At 45.1% G+C, this 19,536-nt stretch overlaps 1 protein-coding gene across 1 annotated transcript in view; it reads left to right on the top strand.

The window, feature by feature from the left end:
• The window catches only part of Ttc9 (tetratricopeptide repeat domain 9), a 31,293-nt gene extending 12,874 nt beyond the window's left edge, over nt 1-18,419 (top strand). Inside the window, exons 2-3 of the mRNA XM_027931600.3 lie at nt 14,404-14,586; nt 16,919-18,419. Of these exons, the coding sequence (XP_027787401.1) occupies nt 14,404-14,586; nt 16,919-16,998 (263 nt within the window). The 3' untranslated portion in view covers nt 16,999-18,419. The remainder of the gene's footprint in view (nt 1-14,403; nt 14,587-16,918) is intronic.
• Nucleotides 18,420-19,536: the final 1,117 nt, after the last annotated feature.

Genomic DNA, 19,536 nt, shown 5'->3' with positions numbered 1-19,536 from the left:
GAGGTTGGTTCAGGTCTCTGCCTCCTGTCATGTGACACTGTTCAACACAGAAGGCGCCTGCCTGGTTGCCATGGCAGCATACTTAGAAGTTATCCCCTGTACATCTCCTAACTCTCACTCTTGATCTTGACGTGATAGACAGAGGGAGAAGGCAGGAGTGGGGATAAGGTGTGACAGGTCGTCACCCAGGCTCACTGTACCTGAGAGTCAACCGAGGACACCGCTGTCACCTCATTTCGCATTCCATGGTCACCCCCACACCAGGCTGTAGAGTTCCTCCAGGTTTAACCTGAGGCTCAGGGGTTCAGGTAGTAGAAATTCTTATTCCTAAAACTCCTCTGGTCATCAGACAACCAGGAATTTCTTTTCAGCCACTTACCTTTTCTGTCAGGTTCCTGCTACCTGCCAAGCTATTGACCCTTTTCCCTCCTGCCCCGCTCTCTACTTCTCAGGTTTCCCCACTCTCAAATTCCTCTCCTTCCTTATGCAGAGCAATCTTCACTATTTTTCGTATCTACCTAATTTGCCACTAGTGACCTCTAAGCTTCACCGTACCCACCTGAAGCAACTGAACAGAGTGTTCTCCTTGAAAAATATGATTTCTTCCATAGGAGGAACTCTGATTCCAGCTATTACAAATTCTTCTCCCTGAGACAGACAGAACACACACACACACACACACAGACACACACACACACAGCATTCAGTTGTACTGCACAAACTTTGACACCCTTCATTTTCTCTGGCGACATTTTCCATAGAAAACATTTTTCAGTGTAGTTAATTTTTGGCAGTGTGATTGTTGTGGTTCTTATGTGTTCCGTTACATCAGAGTCCCACTATTTATCTCAGCAGTCACTGATGACACTTAGGTGATTTCTGACACTCTGCTACACATGGGGCTACCACAGAGGGGCACGGGTAGCTCTTTCTTCTCTTCACAGGAGCACCTACAACTAACTTATTCCCAAACATATCTGATGACATGATAGAAGGAGCCGGGAGAGGCAATAGGAACAAGAGATATGTCACCAGGGTCCCTGAGGATGAGTAGGAGAGGTGATCAAAATGGGAGAAAAAAAAAAAAAGCATTCTTTGATGTCCAAAAACAAACAAACAAAGAAACAGGATATCACTTTGGCTTCTGAGATTCCCCTCATTCTTGGCTCAGCATTTCTAATAATGGGCAAGACATGACCTTGGCCAGAGTTGACAAGAAAAAGATAATATTGGGCACAGTTTTCTTCTGAATATTTCTGGTTCTATGATCCTTATCACATTCCAAATGGCCTAACTGCGCTCTGGGAAGTTCCACTTCCAAACCCCAGAAGGGATATTAATAAAGACTCCAGAAAACAGGAGTCCTATCCCTTTCCCCATGGCTCCTTCTCCATCACCCCAAGATCAAGAGTGAAAGTTAGGAGGCAAAGATGGGATAACTTCTAATTGTGCTGCCATAGCAACCAGGCACCCTCTGGAACAGTGTCACATGACTGACACCAAAGACAGGAGACAACCTCAGGCTTTGACATTGCCGCAACTTGAGCAGATTCTAATGGCCCTTGAAGGAACTCTCAATATGTGCCTTTGGCTTATAGGATTGTATTTAGACTGTCTTTCCACCCCTGCTTCTTCACCCTCGACTTTAACAGTTCTACGGTCATCTCTGTGGATCCACAGAGAATTGGCTCCAGTTTCCCCAGCAGGTACCAAAATCTGTGGATGCTCACGTTCTTTTTATAAAATGATATTTGCATAAAATCTACACATACACATCTATACTTTAAATCATCTCTAGACTACTTATGAGACCTAATACAATGCAAAGAGTTGTTACACTGTATTATTAAGGGAATAATGACAAGAAAAAAGTATGTACATGTTCAATGCAAAAGTAGTTCTTTTCCCCTGAATATGTTTGATTCAGGGTTGGTAGAATCCATGGGTACAGAACCTGCAGACATGGAAGGCTGACTGTACTCACCAGCAGAGAGCGGATAAGAATATAAACTCCTTGAAGATATCAATATGATTGAATGTTTTCCATTTTCCTTGTGAAATCCTGGGTACAGGCCATGGAGAGTGAATCTTTTTTTTTTTTTTTCTGGTAGCAGGGATTGAACCCAGGGATGCTTATCCACTGAGCCACATCCCCAGCCCAATTCGGTGTTTCATTTAGAGTTAGGGTCTCACTGAGTTGCTTAGTGCCTCGCTGTCACTGAGGCCAGCTTTGAACTCGCGATCCTCCTGCCTCAGCCTCCCAAGCCACTGGGATTACAGGCCTGCACCACTGCGCTCGGCTGAGAGTGAATCTTGATTGACTGAGTTTACTGACAGCATTGACCAGAATCATGGAACGATGGTGAGAGGGAAGCACATGCTCTGGTAGGGACCTCATTGCTGCGGCATCCATGTGAAGGATTCAGAAGGTGGGAAAACAAAGAACAGCCTGGTAATGGTGGAAGGAGTGATTCCCAAAGACGGCGTTGCTAAAGCAAAGAAAACAAAAGTAATGTTTGGCAGTGTGTTAGACACCAGCAAGTCAAGGTTTCCGCCCTTTACATTTCCTCTGTTGGAGTGACTTGAAGTTAAATAACCCTGGCTCGCTCTCTACAAGTTGAGAATGCAAGTCACTTAGCTTCCCAAGTCTCAGCTTCTGGAAACAGGACTAATAATACCTACTTCTTAGAGCTTCCATGAAAGTCAAGTGAGCTGTAAAACACTACGTATGTCAGGTATTGCTACCTTCTCAGCATGATCACTACAATAGATACTCGGTGTAGATTTAAAGATACCCTAGATTTGCTTGTCTGGAAGAGCAAAGAATTTTTATTTGTTCTTTTTAGTTATACATAACAATAGAATATATTTTGACATATCAGACATACATGGAGTATAACTTCCCATTTTTGTGATTATACATTATGTGGAGTGACACTGGTCGTGTATTCATATATGAACACAGGAAAGTTATATCCTATTTAGTCTATTGTCTTTCCCATTCCCATCCCCCTACTTTCTCCCCACTTTCCCCTGTCTAATCTGATGAACCCCCACTCCTTTCCCCACCTATTGTGAGTCAGCATCCTCATATCAGAGAGAACATTCAGCCTTTAGATTTTGGGGATTGGCTTATTTCACTTAGCATGATAGTTTCCAGTTCTATTGATTTGCCTGCAGATGCCATAATTTCATTCTTCTTTATGGTTGAGTAATATTCCATTGTGTACATGTACCACATTTTCTTTATCCATTCATCTGTTGAAGGGCACTTAGGTTGGCTCCATAGCTTAGCTATTGTGCTGCTGTAAACATTGATGTGGCTGCATCACTAGAGTATGTTAATTTTAAGGCCTTTGGATATATGCCAAGGAGTGGGATAGCTGGGTCAAATGATGGTTCTATTCCAAGTTTTCTGAGTAATCTCCACACTGCTTTCCAGAGTGGTTGCACCAATTTTCTGTCCCACCAATGGTGTATGAGTGTGCCTTTACCCCACATCCTCACCAACATTTACTGTTACTTGTATTCTTGATAATTGCCATTCTGACTGGAGTGAGATTAAATATCAGTATAGTTTTAATTTTCATTTCTTTAATTGCTATAAATGTTGAACATTCCTTCATGTATTTGTTGATTAATCGTATTTCTTCTGTGATATGTCTGTTCAGTTCCTTATTCCATTTGTTGACTGAGTTATTTGGGGGGTTTTCTTGTTGTTTTGGTGTTAAGTTTTTTGAGTTCTTGGTATATCCTGGAGATTAATGCTCTATCTGAGGTGCAGATGGCAAAGATTTTCTCCCATTCTTTGGGCTCTCTCTCCACATTCTTGATTGTTTCCTTTGCCATGAAGAAATTTTTTAGTTTGATTCCATATTATTTATTCATTCTTGATTTTACTTCTTGTGCTTTAGGAGTCTTGTTGAGGAATTTAGTTCCTAAGGCGACATGATGGAGATTTGGGTCTACTTTTTCTTCTAGTTGGCGCAGGGTCTCTGGTCTAATGCCTACATCCTTGATCCACTTAAGAATTGAATTTTGTGCAGGGTGAGAGATACGGGTCTAATTTCATTTTGTTACATATGTATTTCCAGTTTTCCCAGCAACATTTGTTGAAAAGGCTTTATTCCCATGTATATTTATGGTGCCTTTGTCTAGTAGGAAATAACTGTATTTATGTGGGTTTGTGTCTGTGAAGAAGACACTTCATAAGTAACTGCAAAGATGGGCATCTCCTGATTTGAGAATGCAACTATGAAAAATTACTTTTTGTAAAACAGGAAGGGCCCACTTGATGATTACACCTGTGGATATGGATTTATTAGAAAGAGAGTCCCCAAAATGTTCTGCAAAAGCTTTACCATTTGTCAAGAGTGTGCTACAATTCCCATGAATTTTTTAAAAAGTTAGAAATAGAGGAAAATTCCCTGATCTTGATCGAGAAAATATTCAAGCAAATTAAAACTAACTTTATGGTGAGAGACTGAATGTTTTCCTTTATAATTGCTCTCCTAGGATACTATGGACATTAACTCAGTTCTTGCATTTTTGTTTACTTGTTTTTTGTTTCCTTTTTTATGTATTCTTGGGCATTTTTGCTATGAAAATAAAAGCTACAAATGACTGTTCCTATTCATGATAATTTATAATTATGAATATTTATAATTTATTCATAATTCATAAAGTTTGAAACAGCCTAGATGTCCTTCAACAAGTAAATGGTTAAACAAACTGTGGCACATCCATGCTAATGGAATACTACTCAGCAATAAAAAGAACCACTGATAAATGAACAACTTGGATGAATCTCAAGGAAATTATGCTGAATGATAAAGACAATCCCAAAAGATTTCATACTATATGGTTCCATGTGTATTATTTTAAAATTACAAACATTTAGAAGTGCAGAAGAGCAGGTTAGCAGTTATCAAGGGTTAAAGAGGAGGTGGTGGGACAGGTAGTTATAAGATAACTGGAGGGATTCTTAGAGCGATGAAACTCTTCTGTAACTTGACTTTGGAGGTAGAGAAAGGCAACTACTCATAAAATTGTATATAACTGAACATATGTATACAAATAAGTACTAATAAAGCTAGGGAAATTTGAATGAGATCTATGGATTGGATCATGATCAGGATGCTGCATTATCTTTTTTTACAAGAGGTTACCATTGAGGAAACTGGATAAAGTGTAAGGAAATCTCTGTATTTTTTCTTACAACTGTATGTGAATCTTTAATTATATCAATAAAAATTTCGAGTAAAAAAAAAACAATCATTTGGGAGTTAGTTTTGCAAGCACCAGGTAAGGTAGGGGTTGTTTCAGGAAGAAACCAGAAACGTGTCCTCTCAGCTCTAATGTATAACAGTAGCCTCTCAGTGGAATTGGAGAGGCTGGTGGTTTTAGAACGTGAAAGAAAGATCCAGTAGCAGTGGAAACTCCACACTTGGTTTTGTTTACTGGTTTGTTGCTTTTCTGTATGGGATACAGAGAAGGAATTGGGTAGAAGGTTCTGGAGGGTTGTTAGGAAGCTTCCAGATGAGAAATATTTACATGTAGAGTGAGTACAGTTTGTCACCATTAGGAGATCACACTTGAGTCTCCCAACAAGCAGGATCGGTGCCTGGGGGATGTCTCATGCAGGAATGGAGTTAATGACCGTGGTAATCTAGGAGAGCAGAATTTCTCAGCATTGAGAGCATAATCTTAGGTATCAGGTGGCTTACCTTCAATCCTAACGTTGACACTTATTAGCTTTGTGATCTTGGGCAAGTAACCTAAATTCCTTGGGCCTCTTTCACCCATCTAAAAAAAAAAAATGGATAAAATACTAGAACCTACCTTGTAAGTTCATGTCAGGGTTAAATGAGTTGGTGCTTAGAACAGGGCTTGTCCATTTGCACTTACTACGCTCTTACTCCTCTTACTGGGAGAGAGGATGGACACCACCCACTGGTGTAGGCCTAGATTCTCCTGAGCGTACCATGGACGGCTCATCCTTCTCCCCCTACCCCATCTCCCTGAACTGAGCCCCTGTCCCACAGTGAGAAATCTCAAACCACTAAGAAGAGAAATATCCAAAGTGTCACAATCGGAGAGACTGGGGACGTTGGTTTGCCTGGATGTGTGGATTTTCTAGTTTTAGGACTTACTTGGCCATGTGCCTTGGGACCCCTGGGGGTTCATCCCAGTGACTGGGCTGGACTCTCCCTTTTGAACCGGCTGGGTGGTTCCTAAGAAACACATACCTCAAGCTCTAGGGTGTAGGTGAGCCGCCCACCTGCAGGGGCCACTGAGGACTTACCAAGTGTGGATTACTAAGCTTCACCTGAGCCCTTCAGAGTATGTGTCTCTGCAGGTGGAGCCGGGAAACTCCACGTGGTACACCCACGCCATGGTGACTTGAGGGGAAACTCCCTCATCTGGGGGTTCTCCAGATGTGAGGATCTGGTGCTGATGCAACACTGAATTTTTTTCATCCTTCCAACATGCCGTGCAGGAAAACGCAGTAGCGACCATTATTACTTTTTTTTTTTTTTTTCCCAACCTTTCCACACTGAGATCCTGAGAGGTGAGGTGTTTTAACCTAGGAACCCAGGTGAATTGCTGGGCTGGGGACATTATCTTTAGTCAACTAGCTCTGAGGCACCTACACCAGCCTGTCAACTTCTCTGCTAAAAATACCTCCCTCTTCCCCTCATAGGCTCTCTTGTGCCCTACAGAGTCAGGAAAAGGCCTAGTCATATATATATATATATATTTTTTTTTTTTTTTTCCTGCTACATCTGACTTTCAGAGCTCCTAGCTCTCCTGAATTGTCAGGACTCCAGGAGAGCCAGAGACTTTTGGTCCTTTCCCCACCACACCCCACCCATTAATCTGTCAGTGAGACTTGACTGCAGAATCCATTTATGGAGAAGGACGGGCCTAGGGCAGGCAGCAATAGTGTCTGCAGTTTAGAGGTGTGAGGGGTGGGGGTTGACTCAGGGACTAATCTGTAAGAGAAGAAAATAAGCCCAGCCCCCAGCCCCTAGCCCCTCTTTCTGACTTACTTCCAAGCTGCGCTTGTAATGTTCTCTGCATTTACCCAGCCCAGTGTGGAAAATGCACCATTGGAAGGAAAACTGAAAGTAAAACCAAGCATCAAACCTAGATTTGAGAAGCATTTGGAGCAAGTAAGTGTTCATGTACATCTAGACCAGGAAACAAAAATGAGAAATCACTGAACTGGGAATGCAAGGGTTTTGTGTATGTGGAAGAGAAAATCAGCATTTTCATGGAAAGGTGAAATTGTGACCCCTATCTGACCTATATCTGACCTATTTTAGAAAATTTGCCGTAAGTCAGCCATAACTTGGTGTTCACATCATACATTGTGTATAGAACTCAAGATGGAAATTTCCTCTAATTCATGAGCACATGGCTGTGTAAACCACAGTTAATAAGTGTCTTCCTCAAGAACCAGTATTTATGAGAATCAGTTTTTTGTGTTAGCACTGGGAAGGCGTATAACATGCATTGATCATCTCATTTCATCATCACAAGAGCTACCACAAAATAGGTGTTATTATCTTCATGGGACACAGGAAGAACGAGACCCAGGGAGCTTAAACAACATGCCCCAGGGCCTGTGCTGGTAGGTGGTGGAGCTGGCATTCCAACCCAGGCCTGATCTCCAGCCAGGGCACCCCAGAGCTGGCAAAAATACCGTGTGCCTACTTGGTTTGGTTACAATCTGTTCCAGGTGTTAAATATTCTGAATGTCTCTCTGTCCAGATCCCAGTCTTCTTCCCCTTTACGACTGTGCCATTGCTCTCATTGAAATAAATCTGACCAGAACTCAAGTCACTTGACAAACTTGGGAAGTAGAATGGCCATTTCCTAGGCCTGACCCCCAGAATGACCAGCAAGGTGTATTCGTTTCCTAAGGCGACTCTAATAACGAACACGAACTGAGTGGCTTGAAAGAACAGGAACTATCTCACAATTCTGGAAGGTAAGAGTCCAAAGTCAGGGGGTCAGCAGAAATAGTTCCTTCTGAGAGCTGTGAAGAAGAGCAGATCCCCTGGTTCTCTCTGAGTGCCTGATAATCAAGCCTCAGATATCCCTGTGTGTCACCTCTCCTCTGGGCAGGTCTGTCTCTGTGGCCAAATTTCTTTATAAAAAGGACACAGTCATATTGGATTAGGACCTACTCTAGTAGGTGACTTCCTTTTCACTTGGTTATCTCTGTAAAGACCCCCATCTCCCCGCAAAAAGGTCACATTCTCAGATACTAAGGGTCAGGACTCCAATGCACTTTGGGGAGGACACAAAGCGGACCCAGAGTAGCAAGACGGCCTTGAAGAGTAGGTTCCTCCACCTCACTCCCAGCCCTAGGTGGGTCCCTCCTTCCTTCCCATCCAGCCCCTGCTTCCCTCTCTTGAGCAGGTAAAGGCAAATTAGAGCGAGTGAGTCAGCCCTAAGAAGAAAGCCAGTGACTCCATGAACTTGTTCTTCCTCTCATCTGGATTCCCTTCATCTCATGCCAGCGGGTGGCATTTTGCCCGGGCAGTCACTATGCCCTGCATGTACCAGGAAAAAACAAAAACAAAACAGGTGCCAGGGTGAGGAGAACCTAAGAGGCTGTAGCCAGAGGTCTTGTGCGCTTGTTTTGGAGAATTCTGAATGAAAGCTCTTCCCTGTCTGTGTGTGTGGCTGACTTTTTATGACCATAGATCCCTTTGTGGGGCTAAGAAAGTCTGCAAGCTCTTTTCACATAATCACACCCCAACCACCCAAATTGGGAGTAAAGGAAGAATCTTCCTGGGGGGAGAATAGTGGTTAGACATTTACAGCCCCCAATTTTGGTCCTCCAAATTCACCTTTCTCTTGTAAGTTGCCACCATCACCACCAGTCTCAAGGAAGGCTGTGTCCCTTCTTACATTTCTTCCCAAGCGTGGATGGAGTTTGTCTTCCTTCTCCATGACTTGCGGGTCACAGCATTTATTCAGACCCAGAGACCAGAAGATGAATAGCATTTTTTTTTTCAAAAGTGCTTCCAGAGATGGTCATCTGGGAGCCAAGGCTATTGTGACACGTGCACTGCAGGCTTATCTCCTGCCCTGTAACTCACCAAGTGACTGCATCTTTGAATCCAGATATGTATTCAAAATTCCGACCAAGTTTACTCTCCTGTTCCCAGAAACAAGCTCACTCTCCAGTTGAGCTGCCTCACCAATTCCACCAATTTCCTTCAGGAAAAATTTTGCTCGAGAGCCTTCCCTTGCAAGACCACATCAGATCCTCATCCAAGCTCTGGGCGAAAAAAATCCACCAAGCAGGAGGGGAACGGTCTCACAGAAGCCCTCTGAACCACTGTCTTCCCAGTTCTGATGTCACTCCAACTGACAATGTGACACCTTAACTGATAAAGAGAGTGGAATTCCTTTTGAAGAGGAACCAAAGAAACAACTGTATTCTTAGGTTAAGTGGCAGATGTTTGTATTTATAAGCTGTTAGATCTAAAGGGGTGGAAGAGATTGTTTAGTGAAGTGTAGGCTCCTCATTTTGCCAACAGGAAATCAAGGCTCAGAAAGGGAAAGTGTTTTGAGTAATGTTGGCTAGTGGCAAAGGTGCAAACGAGAATCCAGCTCTTTCTTCTTTATGGATACGTAATATTCCATTGTATATATGTACCACATTTCCTTTACCCATTCATCCGTTGAAGGACACCTGGGTTCTTGACTATTGTGAGTCAAGCTCTTATAATCATTGATGTGGATGCATCACTATAGTGTGCTGTTTTTAAGTCCTTTGGCTAACCCCAAACAAGGGAGGTTGGGGAGGGGAATAACAGAAATCCATTGGATTAGACAAAGGGAAATGAAGGGAAGGGGAAGAGGAAAGATAGTAGAATTAATTGGACATAACTTTCCTAGCCTTATATTTGAATATATGACCAGGATAACTCCACATCACATACAACCATAAGAATGGGATCCTGGGCTGGGGATATAGCTCAGTTGGTAGAGTGCTTGCCTCACAGGCCCAAGGCCCTGGGTTCAATCCCCAGCGTCACTCACACACACACACACACACACACAAATAGTGGGATCCTAGTAGAATAAATCATATTCTTTGTACGTATAGTTTGCCAAAATACATTCTACTATCGTGTATCACTAAAAAGAACAACAACAAAAAAAGAATACAGGTCCTCTCTTCCCAGTCCAGGACTCTAAAAGATTGATCCATGCTATACAGCAGAGGATGGAGGCCTCATTTCAGAAATAGACACCAGGTGGCAACCATGTGGAAGGACCCTTCTTGGTTGTCAGTAAATCCAAAATGACAAGAAAAAAGGGCTCTGACTTTGCAAATGTGTGCCACAGAGGGGGAGTGAGTCAGGGCTTCTCTGAATGCCACTTAGGTCCATCCATTCCTTTCAGCCTCCATTTGAGTTACCCAGCATCTTCATCCCAGTCCACTCTTGCCTTAGGAGAAAGTCCCAGATCCCCAGCTTAGACGGGAAGTGTCTGAGTGTCCTGGTTTCTTGCTTTTCCAGCTCCGCCTTCTCTCATCCTTCCCCTCCGGCTCTCTGCTGCAGCCTGGTGTGGCTTGTCAGAGTTCCTCTATTAGGCCATGTTGGTGCAGTCACTCATGCTCTGTCCTCTTTCTCTCCTTTGTCCATTTCACCTAGGCTTGTGATTCTCCAATGGGCGATTTTACCTCCCCAGGGGATACCTGGCAATGTCTGGAGAAAGAAAGGTTATCTGTGCTCTATCATCCTCAGGTTGTCATAACTGGCATCTAGTGAGAGACCAAGGGTGCTGCCAACACCTTCAATGCCCAAATCATCCTCCCATCACAAAAGATGATCCAGCCCCAAACAGGGCAAAGATTGAGAAGCAATCTTTAAATCAGTTGAAATACCACTTCCTCCAAGAAGACCTCCCCTGATGCTTTAGATAAAACCGAGGGTCCTTCCCCTCTCGGTGTGCTTCTACTATGTCCCTCTCCTTCACAGCACTTAGCTTCCAGGTGAACATTTTGAGATAATGTAACATCTGCCTTCCCCATCTGCTGAAGGGTTCCCTTCAGCCCTTGGGGGCCAGAGGAGGGAAAAGACTTTCCCATTTCGAGCCCTCTCTGCTTCCTTTCCCCACTCAGAGGACAGAGTAGGCTGTTGGTCATCATCTGCTCCCACTGTCCAGTTGGTACCCAGCACAGTTAGGCATCTTTTTTTCCTGTTAGCCTGAGGACACTGAGGATGATAGAGCACAGATAACCTTTCTTTCTCCCCAGGGGTTATGAGGGTTTCCAGGGGTCCCAAATGCAGGCCACAGACACCCCAGTGGTCAAATGCATAATCTTGGGAGACTGACAGAAACGGGCTGATATTATAACTCCACCACCCTCTAGCCGGGTGACCTTCAGCAAGTCGCTGAATTTCTCTGGAACTCCATTTTATCATCTATGAAAGAAACATAAAAATAGAACCCGTTTCATGGAGTTGTGAAGATTCAAAGGCATAGAGTATGTGAAATACTGAGCTCCAGCACCAGCACTGGGTATGGGATTAATCACTGTGAGGAGGACATGCTGAGGGACAATGCCACTTATTTTGAGAGCCCTCTGCAACTAGGCACTGGTTAATAGCCACAGGGATGGTGTTGGAAGAATCTGGAGGCAGACTGCCAACTTCTTCTTATGTCCCTCACCTCTCAAATGTGCCTAGGAACACCCCCCATCTTCCCTAGCCCATGGACTTGTTATGTCTACCAATAGCTCCCCACCCAAAGCCCAGGTGCCTCCATGTCACCTGTAGGTAGGGCTGAGGCTAGACTGTCTCTCCCTCCTCCACACCCACACCCTCTTAAGAGCCCTTACCTGGCGCCATGGCCTCTTATCTGGATTCTGCCTCCCAGCCCAGCCTTTCTCTGGACCATTTCTTGGTCTTGCTGGGCCGGGCCTGTGATATCAGCAAGGGCCCCACACCCTGAAAACCACCCTGGCCCTGCCTCCAACCAGGTGTGAACCCTGGTCACAGCCAGGCATCCCGGTTTCCCACGGGCTTCCCTGCAAGGTACCAGAAACATGTTCAACAAACAAATCCCAGGAATGGTTGCTAGGTTCCCTTCAGCCCTTGGGGACCAGTGGAGGAAAAGACTTTCCCATTTCGAGCCCTCTCTGCTTCCTTTCCCCACTCTTAGACATTCCAAACTGTTTTTTAAAAGAAACAAAGGTCTGTTTCCTACACAGACCAGGGCAGCAAACAGAAGCGGGTGTTTGGAGATAGAGGGCTGGACCGGAAGAGGCTGCTGGGCCTGATCAGAGGGGATATCAGGGCAGGGGGAGGCCGCACACAGGAAATCCTTTGGCTCTGGGAGCAGATGTTGGAGCCAAGTCTGGCACAGGTAGCAGTCCATGGTGTTCACACCCTGGAACCTTTCTACAGAACCCCCTCCCTATCCGCAGAGCTCCAAGACCATGGGGCTGGGGAGGAGGATGGCCCCCACTGCTGGGAGACCAAGAAGGGGAGCTTGTGGCATCAGCTTCAGGTGAAGGAGCCCTGATGCTCCCGCAGACCCTGGGCTGAGCACCCTGCTGCTTCTGGAGTTGACTGGTTTGGCTTTCTGCTCTGCAGCCTGTGAAACCAGACAGGTCAGTTTCTAGATCTCAGCTGATTCTCTTTCCCTTCCTGGTTCTCCTACCTGTAACTTGAGAGTTGGTGCGGTTTCCCTCCTCCTCCTCCTCCTGCCAAAGGAGGTTTTCCTTTTCACAAAATGTTCAAGGAAAGGTCCACTCTCTTAAAAATAAGCTTGGTGATTCTGACACCTGGGAAGTTATTTAAGGCACTGCAACAACTGCAGTTAGACCCCATAAGAGAAAAATCAGCCTTTGCCTCTACCCTAAGGACACTTTTTCTCATTGAGTTCAGAGAAGGAAACTGGCATCAGCATCTGCCCTCACCCTACTCCCTGCCAAGTCAGGTCTTGGGGGAAGTAACAGTTTTGTCCCCAATGTCTCTTTTTAAAATTTATTTTGAAAAAGTAGAAAGTGCCCTCTTTGTCCACTTGGTACCCAGCACAGTTAGGCATCTCCAAAGTGTATAGCACGCCTCTTTCCCTGTAGTCAGTGCTACTAAATATATGAGTGATCTAAGGGAGGCAGAGGTGGCTCAGCAGGGCCAGAGTGACGTACCTAGGGCCCCAAATTTCAAACACTCTCCAAGGTTGTTCAGTCCCCCTCCAGGGACATCCTCACCTTGGTCCCATCCCTGTGGCTCACCTTGCAGGAGCTAGCCGCTAGTCCAGCAGATGGTCCCTGCTCCCTGGAACTGCAGAGACAAATAAGTGATAAAGGGAAAAATAAAGACTTCCCTTGGGGGATGTCCAAGGCAGAATTATAGTAATATTAACCAATAACTGAGTGCTCATTTTGTGCCAAGCCCTGTGCTACATATACTTTATGGTCCTGGTTTTCTATAATCCCCTAACAACTCTATAAGGAAGAACTTAGGCTCTGAAGCCAAACAGCTTAGTTTTAATCTCATCCTCGCCTCTTTCACACTGTGTGCCCTTGGGAAATTTCTCCAGCTTTCTGAGCCTCAGCTTCCTTTTAAATGGAAATAATGGTAGTACCTACAGCATAGTGTTCTGAGGTTTCCATCAGGTAAGAAGTGGCAGAAAGTAAACATTCACCAAATATTAGCTGTGGTTGTTATTATTACTATTTTTATCGCCTACAGTAGCTTATTCCTAGGGCTGCTCCAACAAGTCCCACAAACCAGGTAGCACAAAGTAATAAAAATATATCGGACTGTCAGTCCTGGGGGCTAAGAGTCTATAATCATGGTGTTGGTGAGTTGGTTCTTTCAAAGGATTGTGGTAGAATCTGTCCCATGCCTCTTAGCTTCCGGTAACCTCAGGTATTCCTTGGCTTGAGGGTGGCTGTCTTCTACCTTTGCTTCTTAATATTGTCTTTCCTCTGTGTGTGTCTGTCTCAGTGTCCAGATTTCTGCTTTAATAAGCACACCAGTCATGTTGGATTTGGGTCTACCCTAATGATTGCCTCTTAACTTGATTATCTCTGGAAAGACCCTATTTCCCCCCCCCCCAAAAAAAAAAGGTCACATTGTCAAGTATGGAGGGTCAGGACTCCAACGTGTCTTTTAGGAGAGGAGAGGCATCACTCAGCTCCTGATGCAAGGCTATATCACTGGCTCAAGGTCACATAGCTTGTTGGTGATGAAACTGGTCCCACAACCCAGGATGATTAGAAGTCGTGTTGAGGGCTTAACCCCCAGTGGAAAGCCCAGAGCATCTAACCTCCTCTGGAGAGAAGGAACTGAGGACAGACCCACAGACTGCTGCTGTCATGTTGATGGCACGTTCCCTCTCTTCTCCCTTCCTCCACAGCCTGCCTGCTCCAGGCTGAGCTGGTAAACTACGAGCGCGTCAAGGAGTACTGCCTCAAAGTGCTGAAGAAGGAAGGGGAGAACTTCAAGGCCCTCTACCGGTCTGGTGTGGCCTTCTACCACCTTGGGGACTATGACAAAGCACTCTACTACCTGAAGGAAGCAAGAACCCGACAACCAACAGGTAAGGCTTACCGCTTTCCATCAGCCCGCTCTGGTGGCTCCTGGGGCCTTCTCATTGCAGCACCCAGGCTAGCGGGGCCTGGTGGGGACAGAGATGCAAATCAGGGGTCAGGTGAATGGTAAGATCTGGAACGAGGAGAGCACACAGTTGTGCATTCACCTGGGGCCTGGGTTCCAGGGAGCAGGGGCACCTCTCTCTCCAAATAGACTGCAGAATGTTTTGCCTTGTCCAACTCAGAATGTCAAATTCTGACCATATACCCCCATTTGGGGTGGGTCCTGGGAACGGAGATGAGAAGACATGCTCCCTTCTCCTGAAGAGCTCACATCTGGTTGGCAAGTGAGTGTGACCTCTATCGTTCGTGGAGATCATGTACATTAGCTCACCCAATCATTCATTCATTCACTTCCTCATTTCACAGACATTTACAGAGAGCATACAGTGGGCCAGCAACTATTCTAGCAGGAGGGTAGTCGTAGCTCAAGGAATTCACATTAGAGTGGAGAAAGATGGACAGTTTGTGAATGGACAAATAGATGATAAAGTTTTTAGTAGTGGCAAATCCTCTGAAGAAACTAAAGCAGAGAAAAAGAAGTGCTATTTTCGGCCAGGTGATCAGAAAGAGCCTCTCTGAGGATGTAACATTCAATCGATTTCTTTGATTTGATGTTACCATCATTATTAACATATAGTACTATTTTTTTTAATCCTCCTTCCATGAAGTCTTTAAGAACCTTAGGATCTGTTTGCAAATGTCCATATAAATACTTTTCTAAGAACACCTCTTTATTTTTATGTGATATTGGTTTGTTTTCTGTATATAAATTGTGTTCTAGCAACTATACTGTTAGCAACCTGAGAACTAAGAACTGGACTCGAGAATTTTCTTGATCACCTACTCTGTGCCAGTACTGTTCTGGATGCTGCCTGGCACTTTGGAGCATGATACAGTATTCATTTCTATTTCTGGATATAGATATCCTGGTAACCCTGTAACTATTTTGCTCTGATGTATGCAGAGCTGAGCAGTTGTTCCATGTCACGCCCTGCTCACTAATTTGAGGACTGGAATTGAGGGGAAATGTCCCAGTTGTGGAAAGGTGGTTGTCTGACTTATAAAGACAAAACTAAGTGAAACAAAGTCATTATAAACTCTTCAAGTTAAAAAAAAAAAAGCACATTCAACTAATATTTATTGATCATTGTATTAAGCACGTTCAGACTTGTCTATCTTGGTCCTCATGTCAACTTTGTGAGGATAATATTCTTTTTTTTTTTTTGGTGAGGGGGTACCAGGGATTGAACTCAGGGCCACTCGGCCACTGAGCACAACCCCAGCCCTATTTTATATTTTATTTAGAGACAGGTCTCACTTGGTTACTTAGGAACTCACTTTTGCTGAGGCTGGCTTTGAACTTGCAATCCTCCTGCCTCAGCCTCCCAACCTGCTGGAATTACAGATGTGCACCACCGCACACAGCATGAGAATAGTATTCTACTCCATAGGAGAGCCAGGCTTTGGAATTAGGCACACCATTTACTATGCGTCTCCTTAGGTATCTTACTTGATCTCTCCAGGTCCCAGTCTTCCCAGTCCCAGTGAGGATGAGGATAAAAATCTTTGCAGAAGTGTAGTGATGATTAAATGAGAAAATGAATGTTTAAAGCTGGCACAAACTGGGCCCAGAGGCACATGCCTGTATTCCACCTACTCCAGAGGCTGAGGCAGGAGGATCATGAGTTTGAGGCCAGCCTGGGTAACTCAGCGAGACCTTGTCTCAAAATACAATTTTTTAAAAGGACTGAGGGTATAGCTCAGTGGTAGAGTGCTTGCCTAGCTTGTGCAAGGCCCTGCGTTGATCCCCAGGCCTGGGAAAAAAAATAAAAATCCAGTGATAAATGAACTAGCAAGCAAAAGCAGCACAAAGCAGGCATTCAAAAATGAAGGTTGTTTCTTGCAAGTGAGACATTAGGATCCGAGGAGTTGGTAATTTATCTAAGGTTAATCTCCAAGTGGAGTTGCAGCTAACTGCTGATTTGGGAGGGACTGGGATGTCTGCTGCATAGAAATGGAAGAGAAATTCTCCTCTCCTCTCCCTCCTGACTGACCCTTGGGGTCACAGCGAGCTATCCACATTTGCAAGGAGAGGTAGTGAAAGAGAAGGCCAACATCTGGTTCCCCTCTCAGCCGCCACCATGGAAAGGCCAAGGGACCTTGGCTGAGTGAGTCACCTGCCCTGTTCCTGAGCTGCAGGCCCAGCTTTGCCCTATTCGGTGTAGATGCAGTTGTGCCCTCCTGGCTGTCCCCTCAGGTATGTTTCTCTCCTCGCAGACACCAACGTGATTCGGTATATCCAGCTGACGGAGATGAAGCTCAGCAGATGCTCCCAGAGGGAGAAAGAAGCCATGTAACTACCAAGCCTCTCCAGAGACACCCACGCCTGACTGGAGACTTCCAGGCACCCGCTGGTGGAGAGCCCCACCCTAGATTCTGTCCCTTTACCCCCACTTCTTCCAGCTCCCCTTCTTCCTCCCATTGTTCCTCAACTCTGTCTGTGTCCAGTGTGAAAAGAAGGTGAGATGCACATTTGGAATCTGGTGGGCTGCCCAGACACAGAGACTCCTCTTCACTGGCAGGTCAGCGACTGAGAGGGGCCTAACGTCTGCTGGGGGGGAGTCTCACAGGCTGGGAATGCTGGGAAGGCAGTAGGCACGGAGCCCACGGTCTGGAACCTGCTATGTCCTCCTGATGGACCAGGACACCTTAAGGCAACTGTGACAAATCTAGGGCTGAAGCAAACACCAGAAGCACAGGTGGAGCCAACATTAAAGACTGGACTTGTAACTGGACGCCCGCCCCTAGCCCCCTGTCACCTTAGCCCCTGCCACCCTCCCCATCACTTGGCTTGGCTTGTGCTTCCTTCTCTCTGCCAGGATTCACATGCCATTGAGGCCCACGCTCAGTGCCCTCTGGTGACCACACATACCATTCCCCCAACTCCCAGCCAGTAGGCAGCTGGGACAGCACAAGGGCAGAGCAGGTTGGGGACAGGGGAGGGACAGATGATGGGTAAGGGAAAGAGCATTGTGTAGGCTGGGGGATCCCACTGTGGGTTCCTTAAGTGTAAATAAAAACAAACTTTCAGGCAGCGGTTCCTGTCACCCTGTGGGGATCCACTCCCTCCCTCCCTCACCTCCTCCCCCAATCCTCCCTCAGAGCTGCTTACAACTGGGCAGGATGGGCTTCCCCCAAAGTGCAGGGCCATTTGTCCAGAGCCGTATGCCACGTTGACTGCGGCCTTTGTGCTTTACAGAGTGGGCTGGGATCATGGAGACTGCCCTGGGGCCTGGCTTCGAGGGAACCTGTAAGGCCTCTTTTTGATGAAATGATCTGGACTCCATATCTAACGCATAAAATGTGTTCAACAAATATTTGTTGAATGAATAAATTATAACTGCAGACTGACTCTCCTGCCTTAAAATAATTTTATCCCAGCCTAGTCTCCTGGTACCCCTGCTCTTTATGCTATGCCATGTTGCTTCAGTCAAACAAGAAACATTGACTGAGGGCTTGCTGTTTGCTCATTGTAGTGCAATATGCCCTGGGACACAGGATGTGGTCCCAGTCTTCAAAGAGTTTGGAAGAGTTGAGAAATGCATATGAGATTACTACCAATGACACCTTTAATTTATATGATGCTTCAATGTTTTCAGAGCACTTTGGTGTATTTTTCGTGTGATTAGTGAGATACTATTGTACAAAATTAAGATATATACCGATGCAATAATGTGAATAGTTAGGATTTATTAAATGCACTATCCTCAGATCTTTACATGGACAATCTCATTTCTTTCATACAGTTATTCTGTGAGATACTATTCCCAAGTGATGGATAAGAAAACTGAAAACCAGAAAATTAACTACCCTAAGGTTGCATGGCCTTAAGGGACAAAGGCTAGGATTTGAACCAGATCTGACTCGAGAGCTCTAGCTAATAATTATCCTGTACTTAGTTGACTCTGTACATAGTATGTTAGGGAGTTACAACTGTTTCAGACCTGGACAATAAGCATTAGGTTGAAATTATTTCACCATGTCAATTGTGGTACATGGGCCCCCTCTTGTATTTACCCAAGGCAGAAAAAGATCAGTGATCAGAATCCCTAGAGGTCAGAGCAGTGACAGACCAGCAAAGACAGCGGAGATCCAACAGTTTTTTCATATAGTGTCCATTCTACTTACTTATGAAGCCAGCACGTATCTAAGTAACCCACCCAGCATCCCCACCCCATCCCCAGTTCTGGGAAAGGATTACAATTATAGGTACAGACGAAAAGGAAATGCAAAGTTAATTATGGGTTATTTATTTAAGCAGAGGCTCTGTCACTGCAAGATCCAATCACTGCCCAGGGGCCCAAAAGCCAGCAACACAGGTTATATTCACATAGCTCCCCAAAGACTTTCAAAGGGAGCTGCGGAAGGTGCTAGAAATATCCAGGGGTCCACAATTGCTTACCTGTAGCTCACCCTCTGAAGAAGGGGAAAAGAAAAAGCCATTCTAGCTGCCACATTTTCTGCTCCTGTTCCCCCACCCCATCACATCCTTCTCTCTATCCCTCTTTCTCCAAAATGGCTTCAACATGACCCCCAACCCAAAACTACCCTCAGGCTGAGCATTAGCATACGCACAAAGCTCCCCCTTTCCCAAGTCTTCAACTTGGGAAAGTTCATGAGTTGGCTGTTTGTTGGAAGATGAAGGATAAAGATGAGGTCAGAGGTGGCCTGCAGAACCAGTTCAAATTGGCAGGGTCTTTCTTTATTCTTCCTGCATCTGAAAGGACTCTGAGTAACTATTTCCAACGTGGAGGTAGGAGAGAAGTCTTGCTTAAATGTGTGCATTGGGACAGGACTGGACAGATAGGGACAAGACGGTTACCATCCCAAAGAGA

Source organism: Marmota flaviventris, chromosome 2, assembly GCF_047511675.1.
Source record: "Marmota flaviventris isolate mMarFla1 chromosome 2, mMarFla1.hap1, whole genome shotgun sequence".
Classification (NCBI taxonomy): domain Eukaryota; kingdom Metazoa; phylum Chordata; class Mammalia; order Rodentia; family Sciuridae; genus Marmota; species Marmota flaviventris.
Note: the sequence above shows the minus strand (reverse complement) of the source record. Positions and strands in the feature narration are given on the sequence as shown.